General features: G+C 41.1%; 1 protein-coding gene across 1 annotated transcript; it reads left to right on the forward strand.

Annotated features, from left to right (window-relative positions):
* Positions 1-5,061: 5,061 nt before the first annotated feature.
* LOC139303384 (rac GTPase-activating protein 1) lies at positions 5,062-17,363 on the forward strand. Its single transcript, XM_070927173.1, has 16 exons — positions 5,062-5,152; positions 6,276-6,478; positions 8,021-8,160; positions 9,905-9,977; positions 10,431-10,484; positions 10,587-10,685; positions 12,318-12,462; positions 13,170-13,312; positions 13,985-14,146; positions 14,708-14,803; positions 15,078-15,276; positions 15,695-15,800; positions 16,068-16,200; positions 16,337-16,451; positions 16,632-16,743; positions 17,318-17,363. The coding sequence occupies exons 1-16, from the start codon at positions 5,062-5,064 to the stop codon at positions 17,361-17,363; spliced, it is 1,917 nt and encodes a 638-aa protein (XP_070783274.1).
* Positions 17,364-19,058: the final 1,695 nt, after the last annotated feature.

A 19,058-nucleotide genomic window follows, 5' to 3' on the forward strand; every position in this document is an offset into this window, starting at 1 on the left:
AACAAGAATCAAACTGTCACTTTGATTTGGTCCAACAAAAAGTTGAAGTGTCACCTTTACTACAAGACCAAACCCTACTACAAGCTTACAACTAGTGCTACACCCTATAACAATAGTACTTTATCGACTACTGAACCCTACAACAACCTCATACATCCTACAATGGTAGTACTTTAACTAGTACTTAACCGTCAAAACTGAAGTACTGCAACTAGAACAAAACCCTACTACAACCCCAAAGCTAACATTAACCCTACTACAACACTACAAATTCCATAACAGTACTTTAACTAGTGCTGAACCTTACAAACCCTTTAACTGTACGATAGTGCTAAACCTTACAACTTAAGTACTTAAGTAGTATAAATCCTACAACAACCCTAGTATTGAACCCCACAATTCAACAACTAGTTATAAACCCTATGAGTACTAAATCTTACCATAATTGTACTTCTACTTGTATCAAACCCTACAACAACCATCCAACTACTATTAAATTCTAAAGAAAAGATACTTCAGCTAGTACTAAATCCTGCAACAATTGTAGTACAACTCTAGAAATACTTAAACCATGCTTACACTACCCTACTAAACAAATGCCTCATTTCCACTGCATGGAATGGCTCAGCTCGACTCAACTTGCGTAGAACCATTTTTTTGGTGTTCCATTGGCAAAAGCTGTGGATAGCACCTGGTACCTGGTACATTTTTTGTTATCACCTCGGTCAAGGTTTAGAGCGAGTTAAAACACTACAGACCACTGATTGGTCAGAGAGAATCATCACTGGCGTGAACGGGACATCTTGCACAAACCTGCCATGGCAGCCCGCAAAACCGTGGTCAATTGACGAAAGGCAGACGTTCCTCTGTTTGGCTGCAGTTGAAAGGATCCAGTGAAAAAGAAATCAAGAAAAGTGCCTTGTACCAAAAGCAAGTCAAGCCGAGCCTTACCATACAGTGGAAATGAGGCTAAAGGTACAACAACCCTACAATAAGTACTAAACCCTAAAAACACCCAACAACTACAATGAAATCCTACAACAATTGTACTTCAACCTATACTAAAACAACAATGTAGGCCCGGGCAATAAAACAATAGCGATATGTACCGGTGATAGACACTTAATCAGTAGCAATGAAGTTGTTCGATAGAATGTTTGATAGTTTCACTTAAATGCATTAAATACAAACCACCATGAAAGCACATAACGGATATGACCTGGCTCATAAACAGCTCGTACCAGCTCCGTCGTCAAGCTGCTGCTACGAGTGACACGCAAACAGCCAATCATTTAAAGGGTGTGTTGTTTGGTTGCACCATAGACATGTTACACAACAACAGAAACAGCGTAGAGTGAGAAAATTAGTGCAGACGGGGAGGAAATAATAAAGGACAGGTCAGCTCACGAGTACACTTTCTCCAGCACAAACACAAAGTGTGGAGATGTGAGGTCTGGCTATGCAAGACTAGCTCGCAAGTATTGCAAATTCAAAGTGTGGTGGTTACATTTAAAATAAAGACGTTACATTTTTTCTCCTGGTCTTTATTTAAAAATAGGCCTTTGCAAAATTATCAACAACTATCGATATCGACTGAAATGAAAGATTTTATTGTGATAAAATGTTCAGCAATATCACCCAGCCCTACAACAATGGCATTACAACCCCACAACAATTTTGTCCTACAACTACTACTTAACCTTTTTGCAGTAGTACTTTAACTGGTACAAAGCCCTACAGTTAGTAACCCTGCAACTCAAGTTATAAACCTTGAGTACTAAATTCTAAAATAATGGTAATCCAAATTGGACAAAACCCTACAACAACTGCACTACAACCTTACAAATACTACAAAACCATACAAACACCTAACAACTAGTACTAAATCCTACAACTATTTTACTTCAACTAGTACTGAATAACAATGGAAATACAATACAACATGTACTTTATCCTACAACTACTACTTAACCACATGAGAGTAGTGCTTCAACAAGTACTAAACCCTAAAATAATAGTATTTCAACTCCAACACACTACAACAATTCTACAACTAGTAAAAAAGTAAAGACCCCTACAATTACTTCTAAATCCTAAACCTACTGTGCTTAAACTGAAGTAGTACTGAATGTTCCAACAACTATTACTAAATCCTAAAACAATGGTACTTTAACTAGTACTGAATGTTACTGGTATGGTTCTTGGAATCAGTCATTTGAAGTACTCCAATCCTTACACATGTGTACTCACCAACATTTCATCTCATCTGTCCTAAAATCATCACTCCATCGTGTTCTCTTTGCTCAGTGCTCTCTGATAAAGGCAGTAGTAGTAGTACTAGTAGTAGTATTATAACCCCAGAACATACTTCCTGTTTCCTTTCGTGCAATTTCATTAACAGTACAGACGTGTCCTCATCACTTCATTATAAGAAAACACAACCAGTACACTTTTCAAACTGGGTCTACAGGGTTTTCTTTGTTAGAGCTGCAACCTGCTGTGGCTGGTTGTTCCCAGAGGTTGTTATTGACAGCTGTCCTCATCAAAACACTTCTTCCATTCTTTCCATAAACAGATTCTACTCATTGTAAATTAAATTCATATTGCCATAACTTCACTGTAGTCATTAAGGTCAATATTAATATTAGGTCTGTAATATTTCATGTCTTCATCTAATTGAAGGTCTTTTTATTCCAGGTCCACATCACTCTTATATCTTATATCTGAACCACTTTAAATTACATGTAAATCTGTATCACTATGAGAACATTATAATAATCCATATTGTTCTGGTATAATTTCTGTCGTAGAGTGTCGTATTCAGTCCTGATGAGTGTTTCTATTGTTCTGATTTTGTCTGAATTTAGCTGGACGAATTGATACATTTAACAGTGTTCTCAGAACGCAAGTCGAGAATTAAACTTTCAGACTAACACCATCAGACTTTTTGTGAACTTCAAAACATAAATGGTGCTAATAAATCCAGTGGCAGCCTGCAAGTAGCAATCCCTTCAATACCACGACCCTTACAGGATGTAAACAAACAAGTCCTGCTCTGACCATGGGTGTATTAGCGCCCACTCATTTCAATGTAAATTTCTCGCAGAGCACACAAGCCAAAACGTTTTCTAGCATTGAGGTTTGTGTCTGTTGTGTGGCCCACTGTACATGCTCATTCGTGTTTCTCCCACTGGTCCCGCCCAGACAGATTTCTAACCTGCAGGGGAATCTTGTGTTGCAGTACTGCAAGGGTCCACTGGGACAAACTAACAGCAAGACTGGGTAATGGTGCTGCATGACATCCCTAAATACATCCATGGTCTGGCCCTGCTGTCAGCTGTTAGCCAACCCCCCCCCCCCCCCCCCCCCCCCATGACCTCTGAAGGGACTTTTAACTGTATTTGCTTTGTAAAGGCTTCATTTGATACCATGATCATTTTGTATCTTTTACAGTTTTTGTATCCCAACATCAGTGATCGTAGTACTCACACACAGTTCAGCCACCGTGCAGTCCATGGCAGCCATGTTGGTGCCAATCTGTTGCTATAGTAACACCACTATCATGGTATCATATAGACTTTAAACAGGGGGGGACAGCTGGAATCCTGTCTTCACCATGAGGTTGTTAGGCAACCAGCAAGACTCCAGTAAACCACTATGACAGGCCAACGTGGCGTCCGTATTAATCCCTGTAGTACAGATTCAGCTCCAACATGGCGGCCGTTCAGACCGAACTGTTTCCGTAGCAGTCGTTTTTTCTTCTGTCCTCACAGATGCACTGGAGCCAAATTGGACACGAACTCTTTCTACATGCAGTGATCCCGGAGCAGTCATGGCAGTGTATGAAGAGAAGTCACCGTGGCGACAGTGCATCTGTTGTTGTCGTTGTAGATCCTGTAGTGAATGTGAAACTATTTCCAGTTGTGATGAAAGCTGCATGAATAAACTGAAGAGAAACACAGCGGAGTGAGATGTCGGTTTTTATACATCGCTGTCCAACATGACACCGTCCGTCCTCTACGGGCTCTGCAGCACGGATCTATTAACTGATTGCACTATAATATCTGCACCGTGAAAGAAGTTTCATGTTGCTCTCGCGATCGTTACGCCATCGTTGAATCAGCCGCGTCGATGACATCACCACCAGTAGGAAGAGCAGGTGAGGTCACGTGGTTACAGACGCAGCACAAATAAATGAAGTAGCTGAAGAGCTGCAGCTTCACCTTCAACCTGCGGTGAGTTTAACATTCAGACTGTCACCTCTTTATTCACCCACTCACCTGTCCGTCTGTCCATCTGTCTGTCTGTTTGTCTGTTTGTCTGTATATCTGTCTGCCTGTCTGTCTGTCTGTATGTCTGTCTGTTTGTCTGCCTGTCTATCTATCTGTCTATCTGCCTGTCTGCCTACCTGTCTATCTGTCCGTTAGGGTTTGGGTTAACCCTAACCCTAACCCTTCGCTCACTGCAGTAGTTTTAGTACTTAAACAATTAATCGATGAATTGATCAACAGAAAAGTAATAAGCAACTACTGTTTAGGTCATTTCTCAATCAAATGTTCTGAAGGAGTAAATTGAATAAATTATAAAGCACACGAATAATTAATGCATAGAGAAAATAATCTGTAGATTAATCAATCAGGAAAATAACTGTTGTAATTGCAGCCCTAGATTTAGCAAATACTTACTCAACTTTGCGTGATTCATTATTTTTAATTGGTTAATCCATCCATCCATTTCCTGCTGCTTGTCTGGGTCCAGGTCCCATTCTTTTGATTAATCACATCTGGAGCTGCAACGATTAATCGATAAATCTATCAAAGGAAAATTAATTGCCAACTCTTTTAATAATCAATGAATCGTTTCAGTCATTTTCCAAGGAAACATGTCAAACGTTTGCTGCCTCCAGCTGTTTAAATGTCAGAATCTGCTGCTTTTCTTTGTCGTTTATGAAGAAATTAAGTAAATGAAGTGTCTTTGGGTTTTGGACTGTAGGTCTGACAATTTATGACATTTTACAGATTAAATGATTAAGTGTGAAAATAATCGGCAGACTGGAGAGTGATGGGGGAGTCTCGGCTCATCGTGGAGGAGCTGCTGGCTCTTTGTCTTCAGAGGATCACTATGGAGGAAAACACAGTCAACACTGATCTGGGTGAGAGCAATTCATTATAACACATCACAACAACACTGAACCAGGAACAGTTTACACACCATCTGTGTGAAGGAACTTGAGACCCACTTGAGAATGAAGAAACAGAAAGTTGTTGACGCTGAACCTGAAGATGTCTTTTAATTCTCTCTCATGTTTCCAAATGTTTTGCACAAACTTGGTTCTAACAGAACAGTTCTGTGTGAGCAGTTATTTCAGTTATTTAAGGTTCCAGCAGGAACATGTTCCGTCTGTTCGTTGACTGACAGTTTGTGATCACCATGAAACAAGATGAACAACTGAGTTAGAACACGTCTGCATCTTAATTAAAAAGTAAAGAACTGTAAAAAGTCCACGATGTGTAGTAGTAGTAGTAGTAATAGTAGTAGTGATAGTGTCCTCGTACATGCCTTCATAATCTAATCTAGAATGTAATGCGCTTTTCTCTGGCCTAGTACTGAGCAGATTTCCAAATCCTCCATCTTACCTATAAGGCTTTAAATGGACTGGCATATATCTCCAGCCTTATTTCTCCATATACTCCATCACGTACTCTATGTTCCCTTGATGCCGGTTACTTAACTATTCCTCGGTTAACTTTTTTTGGTGGTTGAGCCTTTTCCCACCGAACTCCACTTCTGTGGAATATTCTACTGCGCACATTTGGGGGGCAAGATGGGATACTTTTCTTTTTGTTGCTGTTCTTTACTGACTTGTAAAGTGTACAGAGACTCAATCACAGAGCTTCACCCTGACCCTCATCTATCCTATCCATCCTATTCACACCTCTGACTGTCTTCTTCTCTGCAGCAACAGCAGCTGAGGCTCATGGGTACTGTAATTCAAACTGGTGGTCAGACCATAAACCTGTACAATGGTTCCATCATCCAGGAGAGTCCTGAGTTTAATTCAATGGTTTCATTGAATTGAAATTTGGATTAAGTTAAAATGTAATTCAACAGAAAGCTGAAGGACTGAGATGTTTCCTTTTTATTGGATTGGAGGCAGTGGAGATACAGACAGGAAGTGTTGAGGAGTAGGATGTGATGTTAACCACTGGATGCCCATCCTAAGATGTTTTCTGCACTGACTCAGGTTGATGGGTTTTTTTCTGCGGCTCTTTCAGAGTTTGTTGAAGTGGTGAAAAACTTTGAGAGTATCAGGAAGAAATGGCTGCACTCCGAGCTCGAGCTGAAGAAGTACAAAGAGCTGCTGGTGAAGTCTGACGTGGCCAAAGCTGCTCTGGAAGTCAAACTGAAACACGCTCGAAACCAGCTGGACGTGGAGATGAAGAAACGCTACAAGATCGAAGGCGACTATCAGTACCTGGTGAGTCCCAATGGAAACACAAGAAGAAGAAGTTAGATTCAGTTCAAACTACAACTGCTGCCTCCAGCGAGGACCAACTCAGTGCATCCAGGGCAGGAGAGGAAAGCACAAAAGTCAACCAAAAGGGAGACATTTATATTTGATATGTTTTGGTTATGTCCATACAGCCAATCAAATCCTGCACAGAGCAGTGATGTCAGCATAGGATCATAGGCAGAGCAGACGGTCACAGTGAGCCAATCAGCAGCCTGCTACACAACACAGGAGCCACAGACTACAGACCAAGCTTGCCAGCTCCTGTCAATCAAACACAGACAGGGACACGCCCCTCATCCTCCATGGAAAGGAGCATTTCTGATGTTTTTAGTAATAAAAAACTGTTCACAATACATAAAAAAAAAAAACATGTTAACATTGTTTTTGACTACAAAAAGGACAACTAAATGTGATTTCAGATGGATTTTGATATTCTAGGTCAAGAAAAAGAAATCCGTCATGTCTTTCAGCCATGTTAGCTTCATCACTTCAGTAAAGCTCATCTTTATGATAGTTTCACTGCAGACAAAGAAGATGCTGAAACTACGTCACAAACTGTAGTGGGAAAATACAACACATTCCTTTCCCACCCTTAAGAGTTCATTTATGGTCACAGGATTGCATTTGCATTGCTTTCTTTACGTTTTCTTAGCTGTGTGTTATCAGCTATCTTATTGTGGCTTTGTTTCCTCCAAGGTAATAATTGTCAACGAGAGTGATATATGTCTTACGAGTGTTCACATTCCTTGCTGTACATGCTGTATAAAAGCAGACCACTCTGAGATGCAGTACGGTCAGCCGGGCAGTAGCGACTGAGTTGCTGTCGGGGCCGTCCGTCTGCAGACGTGAATAAAACCACAAGAACTACTCCCTTGTTGCCAGTCTTCTGTTTCCTGAAATTCCCACGACACAAACCCAAAGCTCTGCCGAGGGTTTAATCTGGTCAATGTTACCGATTTAACTCTTAAAGCCACAGAAACATAATTCAATCAGGAGAGACTTAAATGAGTAAACAAATGCAGCAAGCAGGAGGAGAACAGATTTAAGTTTTGGCAGCAGCAATGATTGGCTGATGAAGATTGTGGCAAAATCTGGTTGGATAGTGAACGAGTAAATGCCATTGATCAGCTGATTAGAGAAACGGGAAGAGAGAGGAATGTGAATTATTCCTCATTTAACTTTCTCTTCCATCAAATGTCCTGATTCCATTCCTGCTCTCCAGCGGAGAATCTGTTGTTCAGATCCTTTTAGTAGAATTGGGATCACTTTGATCCGAAAGAACATGATTATTCTGATCCCAGCTTAAGGGTGGATTTCAGGATCAAAATGCAATTGATTTATTTAACTATTACTGTGATAAAGTAAAAATTAATTAAATTTAATTATCATTTACCTGGTCAGTGGACATTCAGTTTCATCAATTTGAGTTAAAAATGTATATTTATGGTAGCCTGTAGGGGGTGCCGACAGCACTTAAACACTGTTCCTGTCTTTAATGACTCCCAGCAGAGGCAGATGCAGCTCATGTGTGACATCCTGGTCCATGACAGCAAGTCCAGCGCCTGTCTGAACGACGAACAGAAATCTCTTCTGGCTACGTTTGAACGCAAAGGATCAAATATGACTCTGCACAGGAGCAGCAAGCGGTGAGAGACGAGTCAATCATGTAGTTCACCAAGGGTCTGTGTCCACATCTTCACATGAGTGCTGGGGTGAGAGAAACTGCTGTGTGTCGGTTTTGTTTTAATGACAACAATAAGGGGTTTACTACACAGCTAACAACAAGCTAACAACATGTAGGGTGATAAAAGCTCAGTGTCCGGCCGATGTGCTTCTAAAAACTACAAGAAACTGTCTCTCAGCGCCTTTCTGAAAAGTTCAGAGATTTTCAACTACAAAAAAGGTGGAGTGCTCTGAAAAAAGCACTATGTAGACACAAGCCCTAAAGGTTTAAAATAAAGTTAAAGTTACACGAAGCCAGCTCATCACTTTGTACATAGAGAGTCACCTTTGTGCTGTGGTCAGTTAAACATATTTACCTGTATACAACTGCCATGTTGCTCCTGGCTCATCCTTAGCTGAGGTCCCCTCTTCATGTTTTGGTTTTTCGATCAGGTTGATTAGGCCCAATGCTTCAACCATGCTACTCCATCTTCAGCCAATGATCTCTCAGCCTCCTGTCCTGCTGTGTAGCAGATATTTCCATTGTGTTCCTTTTTAACTCTGTTCCCTGCACAGTGACTGCTCTGGAAAACCTTTTGCTCCGACCTCCACATTTAGATGCCAACTTTCCATCTGTTGTCAGTGCATTCCTCCACCAGCGCCTGGTATTTTGAGAACTTTGACTTGAAGACTTCCTCCATATTCACTTCCCACGGGACCGTCAACTCAAGTATGATGTTTTTCTTTGTGCTTTCAGACCCAAAAAGTCTGGCCTGAGGGATGTAATGGTAATCTCAAAGTCCTCAAAGTCCTCCTCTGAGGTCTCCTCTCAGCTGTCAGTCTGTTGCTGGTCCCAGTAAACCACCATCATAGGTGCCAGCTGCTTTCTGTTTTGACAAAGTGGAAGAATGTCAGTCCTTTTTGTTTCAGCATGTCATTCTTGGCTGAGATGTCCTTGTTGTGCCTCCATCTGCACCTTCACTCTGTCAGTGCTTTCTGATGATGAGATGTGCTGCAGAGTGGCTGGTTGTCCACACAGTGTGCAGCTTAGGCCTTATTGTAGTCTCCACAGGACAAAGTTGGCTGGACTAGGGAGATGGTCTTGGATGTAATGGAGGATGAACTTCCTGATGGCCTCCACTGTCTGAATGTAAGAAAAAAAATAAAGAGAGAAGATCTTTCTCTGAATCCTTTCCAGCTGACTTGTTTCCTCGTTCTGCTGATGGGCTTTGCCTCCCCTCCTCTGCCATCTGTCTGGGTTCTGATATACAGTAAGAACTTTCCATCAGCTGTCAGGTGTTGCTGGATGGAAGGAACAAACCGTTTCTAGCCGCCACGTGAGTAAAACGTCCATGCAGCCTTTCAGTGGTTTTAACTTCAGGCTTGACCATTAGAGGAGTTTTCACACTCCAGCTGATTAGAAAGACTTTTAAGAACTTGAGACTGTTTTTCCAGATAGTTCATTATATTTGAAGTGTGAAAACTGATCCTCAGGTGCAGTCCAGATAACAGGTCTCAGTCCACCACAAAACAGTGCATTATCAAGAGTCTGGAAGGATTTATTTCAAAGGTTTCAGTGATTCATTTTGGAAGTTTCTGAAATTCTGGAAGGTTCCAGGGTTTTGTCTGGGTTGTTTTAGAGTAGTTTGGGAAGGTGTCAGGACTTACTGTTATTGAATCTTTGGAGGCTCGGAGTAAAAGTTAAACTTTTTCTCTTTGTTCCTTCAGATTGTCTGTGATTGACGAATCGTCTTTCCTGTCTCACTCTGATATCAGCTATGATCGGACAGATGATGACATGGTACATTACTTGAAAAGATGTTTGTTCTTTAAACTGTAACACAGACTGCAGGATATACTATATGAAAGGACCAGTCTGCTGGTTGTTAATTTTTACAGTTAAAGTATCCTTCAAATCCCAGCAGATCATTTCAAGTCAAATCATACTTCCAGCCATCCGCTGATTTCACTTCATTCTTATTAAAATCAACTTGTAGACAATTGAAACTTGCTGCAAATAGCAAGGGATGTTCATTTATATAGCATCTTTATAACAACAAGGTCCATCAAAGAGCATCAAGACAAGATATAAAATCTATTATAGGTTTTCTTTCAGTTGAGGAAACGAAATAAATCAATGAAAAACCTGATAATATGTAAAGCTTCTGTTGTCACAAAAATGAAAAACATGCTCTCCATTAGAACAACAGCTTGATGTGATGTGATAGTAGTTTGTGTTTTCATATTGTTTCAGGACCTGGACACAACTGTGATTAAACCCCTGAGATCTCGAGCCAGAGAGAAAAGGGTTAGTGAGACTAAACCATCCGTCCCATTTACACCTTTACTTTTCTCAGCATGCTTGTGGTTTATTTGTTTGACGTTGTAAAATTCTGTTGGTTCTCTGCAGCGCTCGTCAATGGGACCGGCTGTTGGCGCTCCAATTGGGAAGCGAGGAAGAGGCGGGAACGTGTCTGCAGAGCTGCTGGAGAGAAAAACTGTGGACAAGGTTAGTGGATCCATAAATGACTGTACTGTAAGGAACTGTAATATTTTATATGTAGCCTGAGATGACGCCTGCAGACAGTACTCAGGGCTGAAAAAGTACTTCTATATTTTATTTAGAGTTTTTAAGAGATGCTAGAATCAAACATCAGTCAAAGATGAGGTAGGAAAGATCATTATTATCTAGAGCCTCTTTTGGACCCAAATGTTCCAGGAAACTGAGGAATTAAAAGTTCCTGATGTGTGTTCCTGTCAGTGTTTCCATCTGAAGAACTGTGAAGATGAGACAGATGTATATTTCTTATTTCTAGATTGAAAATTTATAGAAAAGCAGGACAATTAATGGACATTAAAATGACATTTTAAAATTTTGAATTATTTTTCCAACCAGCAGCACTTGACTTGCATCCCAGAATCGTGCATCTTTAACAATGAAACTGTTCATATGCAGTCAGAGACTGAAAGAACTCAAACTCAAAGCATGGGGCGCCCCAGTAGCTCACCTAGTAGACCTGGTGCCATGTGCTGCAGCTGGGTCCGAGTCCAGGCCGGCTCTTTTCTCTCTCTCCAGTTGTCACTATGTCAAAATAAAAAATATCTTAAAAAAACTCAAAGCAGTAGAAGGCTGAATTTCAGAATCAGAATCAGAAACTGTTTATTGCCAAGTAACATACATTACAAGGAATTTGCTGTGGTCTGAAGGTGCTATTGTTTTGATAACAAATAAGTAGAATATAAAAGGTAAAATAAGAATAAGAATAAAAATAAGATAAGATAAATAACAACAGTGCAGTGACCAGAATAAAGTAAAGTGTCCAGGTAAAGTGTCCAGTAGGGGGTGGGTGCGTTAATGTAACGCAGGGGGGACAGGGGTGATGTACGTTAATATAACGTATAACTAGTGTTTGTGTTCGGGGGGGGGGGTCAATGTAAGTTTGTCAGGTTGACTGCAGAGGGGAAGAAGCTGTTTTTGTGGCGGGAGGTTTTGGTCCTGATGGACCGCAGCCTCCTGCCAGAGGGGAGGGGGTCAAACAGATGGTGTCCGGGGTGGGAGGGGTCGGCAGCGATCTTCCCTGCTCTCCTCAGGGTCCTGGAGGAGTACAGGTCCTGAAGAGATGGGAGGTTGCAGCCGATCACCCTCTCTGCAGAGCGGATGATACGCTGCAGTCTGCGTCTGTCCTTGGTGGAGGCAGCAACGTACCAGACGGTGATGGAGGAGGTGAGGATGGACTCTATGATGGCAGTGTAGAAGTGAACCAGCATTGTTTGTGGCAGGTTAAACTTCCTCAGCTGCCTCAGGAAGTACATCCTCTGTTGGGCTTTCTTGATAAGGGAGCTGATGTTCAGCTCCCACCGGAGGTCCTGGCTGATGATGGAGCCCAGGAAACGGAAGGACTCCACAGTGTCCACTGGAGAGTCACACAGGGTGATGGGGGCGGGTGGGGCTGCGCTCTTCCTGAAGTCTACAACCATCTCCACTGTCTTTGAAGCGTTAAGCTCCAGGTTGTTGCTGTTGCACCAGGTCACCAGATGGTCAATCTCCCACCTGTAGGCAGACTCATCCTCTCCAGAGATGAGTCCGATGAGGGTGGTGTCATCTGAAATTCATCCAAATTTACGTTTGTGTGTGACTCAGGAGGTAGAGACAATAGTGAAGGCGTCTGTGACGACTCCTGAGACTGGAGGTCAGATCCACATGGTGGTGGGAATCACACAGGAGACCCCCGAAAACCCAGCTAGGACCCTCACCCAGGAGTGTGCTGTTTCAATCATAGGAGGAGGTGAGTTTAAAACAGTTTGATTATTTCTGTTTCCATTGATAACTGTTGAAAAAAAACTGCTCTCTTATTAGCGCTCAGTATTTCTGGATGTTTGTTACTCATCAATTAGAGCAGCAGCCTCTTTGTTCTATGGAGGCCACACTGGCAGGACTCAGTTCACTTCGTTTGCATCAAATATCAAACACCACACAGTTTTAATAGTGACATTTCCTCTGTTCATCTTTGTTCAGCGGCAGTCTGAAGCTCAACACTTGTCTTCATCTGGTTTGTGACTTTGTTGGATGCGAAATCCATTTTTATTGTTTGTGCACATGTTAGCTAGCATGAGACAGTAGAGGTCACTATACAGTTACAGTGACAGTTCCCTCTCCTTTAATTCAATAGCAATATTTAGTTTAGTAAAAGCCCAAATAAACATGAACAGGTAGAATGCTTATAGTGCAGTTTACTGTATATATTTCATTTTCTTAATGGTGCACCAGTCCAACATTTATTTACTCGCCCACCAGAACTTTTGCTGCCAAAACTGGCAACAGCACAGTGAGTGAGAGTAGGTCCCCTGTTTGTAGTATTTCAAAAACGTAACACTGGATTAGAACATCACAAACCGACGACTGATTCAAATCCAGCACAGTCACTTTAAACACATACTCTATTTCTGTGATATTCAAACTATGAAAACCATGAAGATCACTTCTGTTCCTCAGACCAAACCTCAGTGTGGTTCCCGTGTGATGAAATGGTGGTGAAGCCTGAAACTGAAGCAAAGACGGAGGAGAGCACCGCCATCAGAACGTCTTCCTCCTGCAGAGCTGAGAAAACCCTGAAACATGTTTTTCTTTCTAAAACAGTACGAACCCACAGAACTCCACTGAAATGTTTCATAAGCAGGTAGTCACGTTGAGGTTTAGATGTCTTTTTCAAGAGAGGCCTGACAACAAGAAACATTTCTAATCATAAAAAACATCAGATAATAAGGCTTTAATACCTCCAAGGGGAATGATTGAATCCAGCTTGTTTAAAAGGTGCAGAGTACATGAAGGTAGTTCTGCCAAGATGAGAGTACATCTGGAACATCTGAGGGTACGTAGTTATTGGATCGTGTAGTAACAAGATTTATGAGTCTATGATTTAGAAGTAATAACTGGAAAACATCACAGGCAGACTGAAGATGAGTCAGGGTGCATTCAGACCAAATCAGATGTCAGTCCTCCCATTTAATTCGGGGGTGCCAAAAAAAACGCAGCAGAGAAATGCAACTCGACGTCGGAGCTCCAGAGCTCCCACGCCGCTGCACAACCCTGCTGATCACCTGATTGGTCTGAATGCAGCCTCAGAGAGCCTGTGGAATCTAAAACTGTATCCTCTGCAAAAAAAATGGATATTGAAGTATTGATTAGAAGGATTAATGTTATTTATGTATAATGTGGCACCCCATTACAGGTGGTAAGTGTGCTTGACTCACATTAGGATCACAGACTGACATCCGGTCTGTCCGTGTAATTTATCTGTCTCCCTCCAGGTGATTCGGCCGGAGACGTGCTCGCCGTGCGGTAAGAGAATCCGCTTTGGGAAGATGGCGGTGAAGTGCAGAAACTGTCGCACGGCCGCTCATCCAGAGTGCAAACAGAAATTCATTGACGGCTGCTCGGCCGCCGCCACAGCAGGAAGTTCAGCACTGCAGGTACCCCCAGAGTTATTTAAGGCTTTCAGATCAGATCTTCCAGAACCAAAGTCAGTGCAGTTCTATTAATGTTTCAACTACATATTCAATAAAGCCCCATTTAGACAGGACGAATATTACTTGGTGGGGAGGAAATCTACACTGTTCTCGTTCAGGAAGACATTTTAACCCTGGTGAATGACAGGATCTGCTCTGTAATAGACATTCAGCAGGACAGAGACACAAAAGACTAAAGCCTCCCCAGGGGAGCACCGAAGAGTTGAAGTGGAGGCAAAGTTAAAAATTGCAATACCTGAGTCATAACTCAGTCAGATCTGAACATACAGACATGAAGCACATATGGAATCATTCAGTGTGACTGACAATTCCTGAGGATATCATTATATCTGATGTCCATCCTCAATAAACCTCCAGAAATCCACTCAGACATCAGAGAAGAAAGATGCTGCAGAACTGAGAATCATCATGTTTTAAGTTTTCTTCAGTATCACAGTAATCCAGTGATGAATCCAGCAGAGACCCACATACGGTTTAATATGTTGGGGGTTTTTTTAACTTCAGAACTCGTTGGAGGGTTTTGCTCCGGTGATCCATCCCAGAGTGCCTCTCCTGATCGTGGACTGTGTGACTGAGATAGAGCGGAGGGGACTGGAGGAGGTGAGCGCGTCCTCGCAGCCTTTAAGGCTGATTTCAAATCTGAGGTCTGACCTGGACAAGCCTCTTCATATCTGGACAGATAAGAGCTTCTTCAAGACCTTCTTTTTTACTTTCCTGTTCCAGACACATCAAACAAAGAGGAGAGAACGTTCTCACCTGGTTTTAGTGATGCATTTTGGTTCACAGAGGGAAAACCCAACAAGTTCAACTCATTCAGACCAGAGTTCACTATAAAACTCCCTAGTTTAACCTGCTGATGTCCTGCTGTCTGCAGAGAGGACTGTACAGAGTTCCTGGAGGGGAGCGTCTGGTGAAGGAGCTCAGAGATCGATTCATCCAGGGGAAAACTCCACTCATGCTCAGTAAAGTACATGACGTCCACGTGGTCTGTGGTCTTCTGAAAGACTTTCTGAGGAAACTGAAAGAGCCTCTCATCACCTTCAGACTGCACAGGACCTTCATGGAGGCTTCAGGTATGAAGAGTAACATCTGAAACTATTTAGACTCACAGGAAGAGTTTGTTCGAAAGAAGAAGAAAACTTTAGATTTTACATTTTTGCGCTTTCCAGAAAACAAACGTTAGAATTCTTCTATACCTATATTTTCAAATCCGTGTTCTGTACAAAGCATTTCATTTAACGACTAAAAATAATCATTGTGTGTGTGTGTGTGTGTGTATATATATTTGTATACAAACTGTAAATTAGTGATATCTGGGCTGTATGAATAAAAGTGACTAGACAGACAGACGTATGTACGTCTTTGAATGTCTGATGTGGATGAAACAAAGACAATAGTGTTTAAAGTGTTTTAATATAAAAATACTGAAATGAAAATGTTTACTCCCACTATGAAGTCACTTAAATTAATCATGTGATCGTGGTGTTTCAGAGCTAGCTGATGAAGACAACAGCTCTGCAGTCATGTATCAGGCCATCGCAGAGCTGCCGAAGCCCAACAGAGACACACTGGCCTTTCTCATGCTTCACTTACACAAGTAAGAGCTTTCAACTTTTCTCTGAAGTCTTCTGATGGAGAGTATGCTGTATTTTATCTTGTTGTAAAGGTTATTGTTTTCATATTATATATGAATATCATCACATGCTACTTTGTTTTGCACATTTTGTCACAGTATAAATTAGTTATAATTTGTGGTCGTCTTATTGCTTAAGTGGAGGACAAATGGTCTACATATCAAATACTTCATGACAGTAGGTGACAGATGAATATACTGTTTTCATGTCCAAATGTTCTGCATTTTCAGGGTGATGAAGAGCCCTAAGTGTCAGATGGACCAGAATAATTTGGCCCGGGTGTTTGGACCAACTATAGTGGGACATGGGATGTCTGAGCCATCTCCAACAACCATCATGAGAGACACAAACACTCAGCCGAAGGTTCGCTTCTTTCTAAATGTATTCTTCAACAGCATGTGGATATCATCGAGTAAAGGACCCTGATCAGTGTTTATGTGGACTAATAATGTCCATCTTTACCCTCAGAAGTTCATTAAGTCTATTGCTCTTGTCTCAGGTTATTTGCCACATGTTATCCCTCCCTGAAGCCTACTGGAGACGTGTCCTTGCAGTCCACATGGATCAAATCTCGTCCTCCACCACTCCGACCTACAGCCAGAATGAGGGCCACGGTAAGTCTTATTAGTGAACAGCACCGGCCATCTCATTGGTGGAATTAGCTGGCGGTTCACGGGACAGGAAAGTCCTTTTTTCGAATGACTGTGTGGGTTTTCTGTAGTTTTTACTGGGTGGGACCATTTGAAGTGTCACGTCGCCCTGTTTTCATTCCTGATGTCTTTTTGTGTTTCCAGGTCGGTTGTTTAAACCGTTGACTTCTCCAGAGTTGAACAGCTACTACAAAACTCCCAGCAGAGGATCTCTAAGAGGCAGGATCAGGAACCTGGGCAACACTCTCGCCAACACGTAAGACCACAACAGACCAGGTCCAACCTTCAGTCCACTACCAACATCTCCTGTTACATTTATTAAAGACCACTAAATAAAGAAATAACTGATTGTTATTTGAAGTGTGTGTATATATATATATATATGTGTGTGTGTGTGTGTGTGTGTGTGTGTGTGTGTGTGTGTGTGTGTGTGTGTGTGTGTGTGTGTATGTGTGTGTGTGTGTATATGTTCCCTGTGGAGTTTTATTGGCAGCACTGTGGGGAAATGTTTTGATGAGTGGGTCCATATCAACGCTGCCATTACACATCTCGGGAATAAATAACAAAAACAAATACTGGCAGACTTTTCCACACGATTGATGACATGTTTACTTACAAATGAATCCAACAATAACTGTGGTTGACAGTTTGTTGACTGACGTGGTTTTCTTGCTGGGTTTGGCTCCTGGCACCTCGGGGCAGACCCCACCGTAACCCTTGCTCTGGCCTCCAGAGGTGGGTGCTGACTCCATTGATGCTGGTCCGGTTGTGTTCACTGGGAGGCTGCTATTTATGGTATCTTGTCTCTCCTTTGTTTGTTTTCTCTTCAGGGGTCGAGCAGAACCAGGGAGACGGTTCTTCACATCACCCAGCTGATCCAAATACACACAGATCCTGTAGACAGTATGTACTACACAGAGTACACTGTTGGTATACAAAAACTCAACATAGTTTACCTCTTTATGCCAACAGGAAATGATATAATATGTGAAACTGTGACTCTGTAAGAAAATAAAACTTTACAAATAAGACGTGACACTTGGCAGCTTTGAGCAGCTGCTCCATTTCTTCTGTGCATTGCATTGTGGGAGAAAAGTGTTGATCGCACTCAAAAATTCTTTCACTTAGTCAGTTTTTCATCAGTGTGAAGTCAGACTTTAGGACGTGTGTGTGTGTGTGTGTGTTTATGAAGAATATAAATGGGGAAAAAGTTTTCTGTTTGTTAAACATCATATGAACAGAAATCACAAAATATCTAAACACAGTAAACATGAAATAACATGATAATTTTACCTGTCACTAATTCATACTTGTACATCCTCAACATGTGGGGAAACTGGCAGATGTGTGTGTGTGTGTCAGCTGTAGAAGCGTTAAAATGTAGTATTATTATTATTATTATTAAATTGGACTCACTGGGGTGTTTCTGGGTTCAAACTGTGAAAAATAAAAGCACCTACATGTTCTGTTTGTAAGAAACTTGAAATAAAATATTTGACTACAGATGATTGCTGTTTTGATTTGAGGTTTATCTGTAAAACATTTTGTCAGTGAGACATCTCAACAATTAACTGTCATCTGTAAATATTAATGACTCCATGATCTGTTCTCTATCGCCACCGTCAGGACAAACTTCAAAACTGTCAAGTGATTTATTAAAACCAAATAATAGGTTTGTTCTATATTGATATTCTAGATAATAATGTCACTGGACAATTCATGTTTCTGCTGACAAAGAAAACAACTACTCTGCCTATTTTGTGATATTTCTATGTTTTTTATTTTTTGCGATATTATTTCTTTGACTCCATCTGAATGCAAATGTATCGATGAATTACTATATTATAGTGAAACACTCTGAAAGTGTCAGACTCCAGATTTAGATTCATGTTTACTGCTCTGGTTTCTACTCTTTACACTTGGTCCTGCTGCTCAAACTGAGGACATTTATTCAAACAGTCAAGTTTGAATAAGTCAATAAGACAGAAGACTCACTGAAATCTTTACACCAAGTTCATTTGAGTTAATTGTACATAGTTTTAATGGGGTTTTGAATAAAATAAATCACAACATGCAGGTTCTGAGTCAACTGATCAGGACTCTTGATTTAATAAAGTCTGTTTTACAAAAGAACAGAGTGAATAAAGTTTTCATCACCTTCAAAGAAAAATATGTTTTCAAATGAAAACTAAGAAGAAAAAGCAGCAGCTGAAATATTTGAGGGTAAAAATACAAAACACTAAAAAGTGTTAACCATAAATATAGATGTGACGTGTTGTAATGACAAAATGGCAGCCATCTTACCTGGTCCAGCTTTAAACTTGCTGTTAATGGAGCCTATGGTGACATGGCTCATGTTGTCTTTTTAATCCTTGTAGTTTTTATTCAAAGTAATTAGTGTAAGACAACTGTGCCTCTCTAGAATTAACCAAAAAAACAAAGATTCTGGTAGATTTGTGATTGTTATAGCTCCAAGAGAACAAATCATGCTTTTAATCATGAAGATAATCTCATAATTGTGCATTTAAATTGCAGACAAGGATTTTATTTTTTCAGTTTTTCCTGTACTTA

Source organism: Enoplosus armatus, chromosome 20 (genome assembly GCF_043641665.1).
Source record: "Enoplosus armatus isolate fEnoArm2 chromosome 20, fEnoArm2.hap1, whole genome shotgun sequence".
Lineage (NCBI taxonomy): Eukaryota > Metazoa > Chordata > Actinopteri > Centrarchiformes > Enoplosidae > Enoplosus > Enoplosus armatus.

Excerpts from the sequence above, each read along its gene's own strand:
- LOC139303384 (XM_070927173.1), top strand. The coding sequence starts at position 5,062 with ATGGGGGAGTCTCGGCTCATCGTGGAGGAGCTGCTGGCTCTTTGTCTT. Across the intron at positions 9,978-10,430 it reads ATCGGACAGATGATGACATG|GACCTGGACACAACTGTGAT; the intron begins GTACATTACTTG and ends ATATTGTTTCAG. Across the intron at positions 10,485-10,586 it reads CTCGAGCCAGAGAGAAAAGG|CGCTCGTCAATGGGACCGGC; the intron begins GTTAGTGAGACT and ends GGTTCTCTGCAG.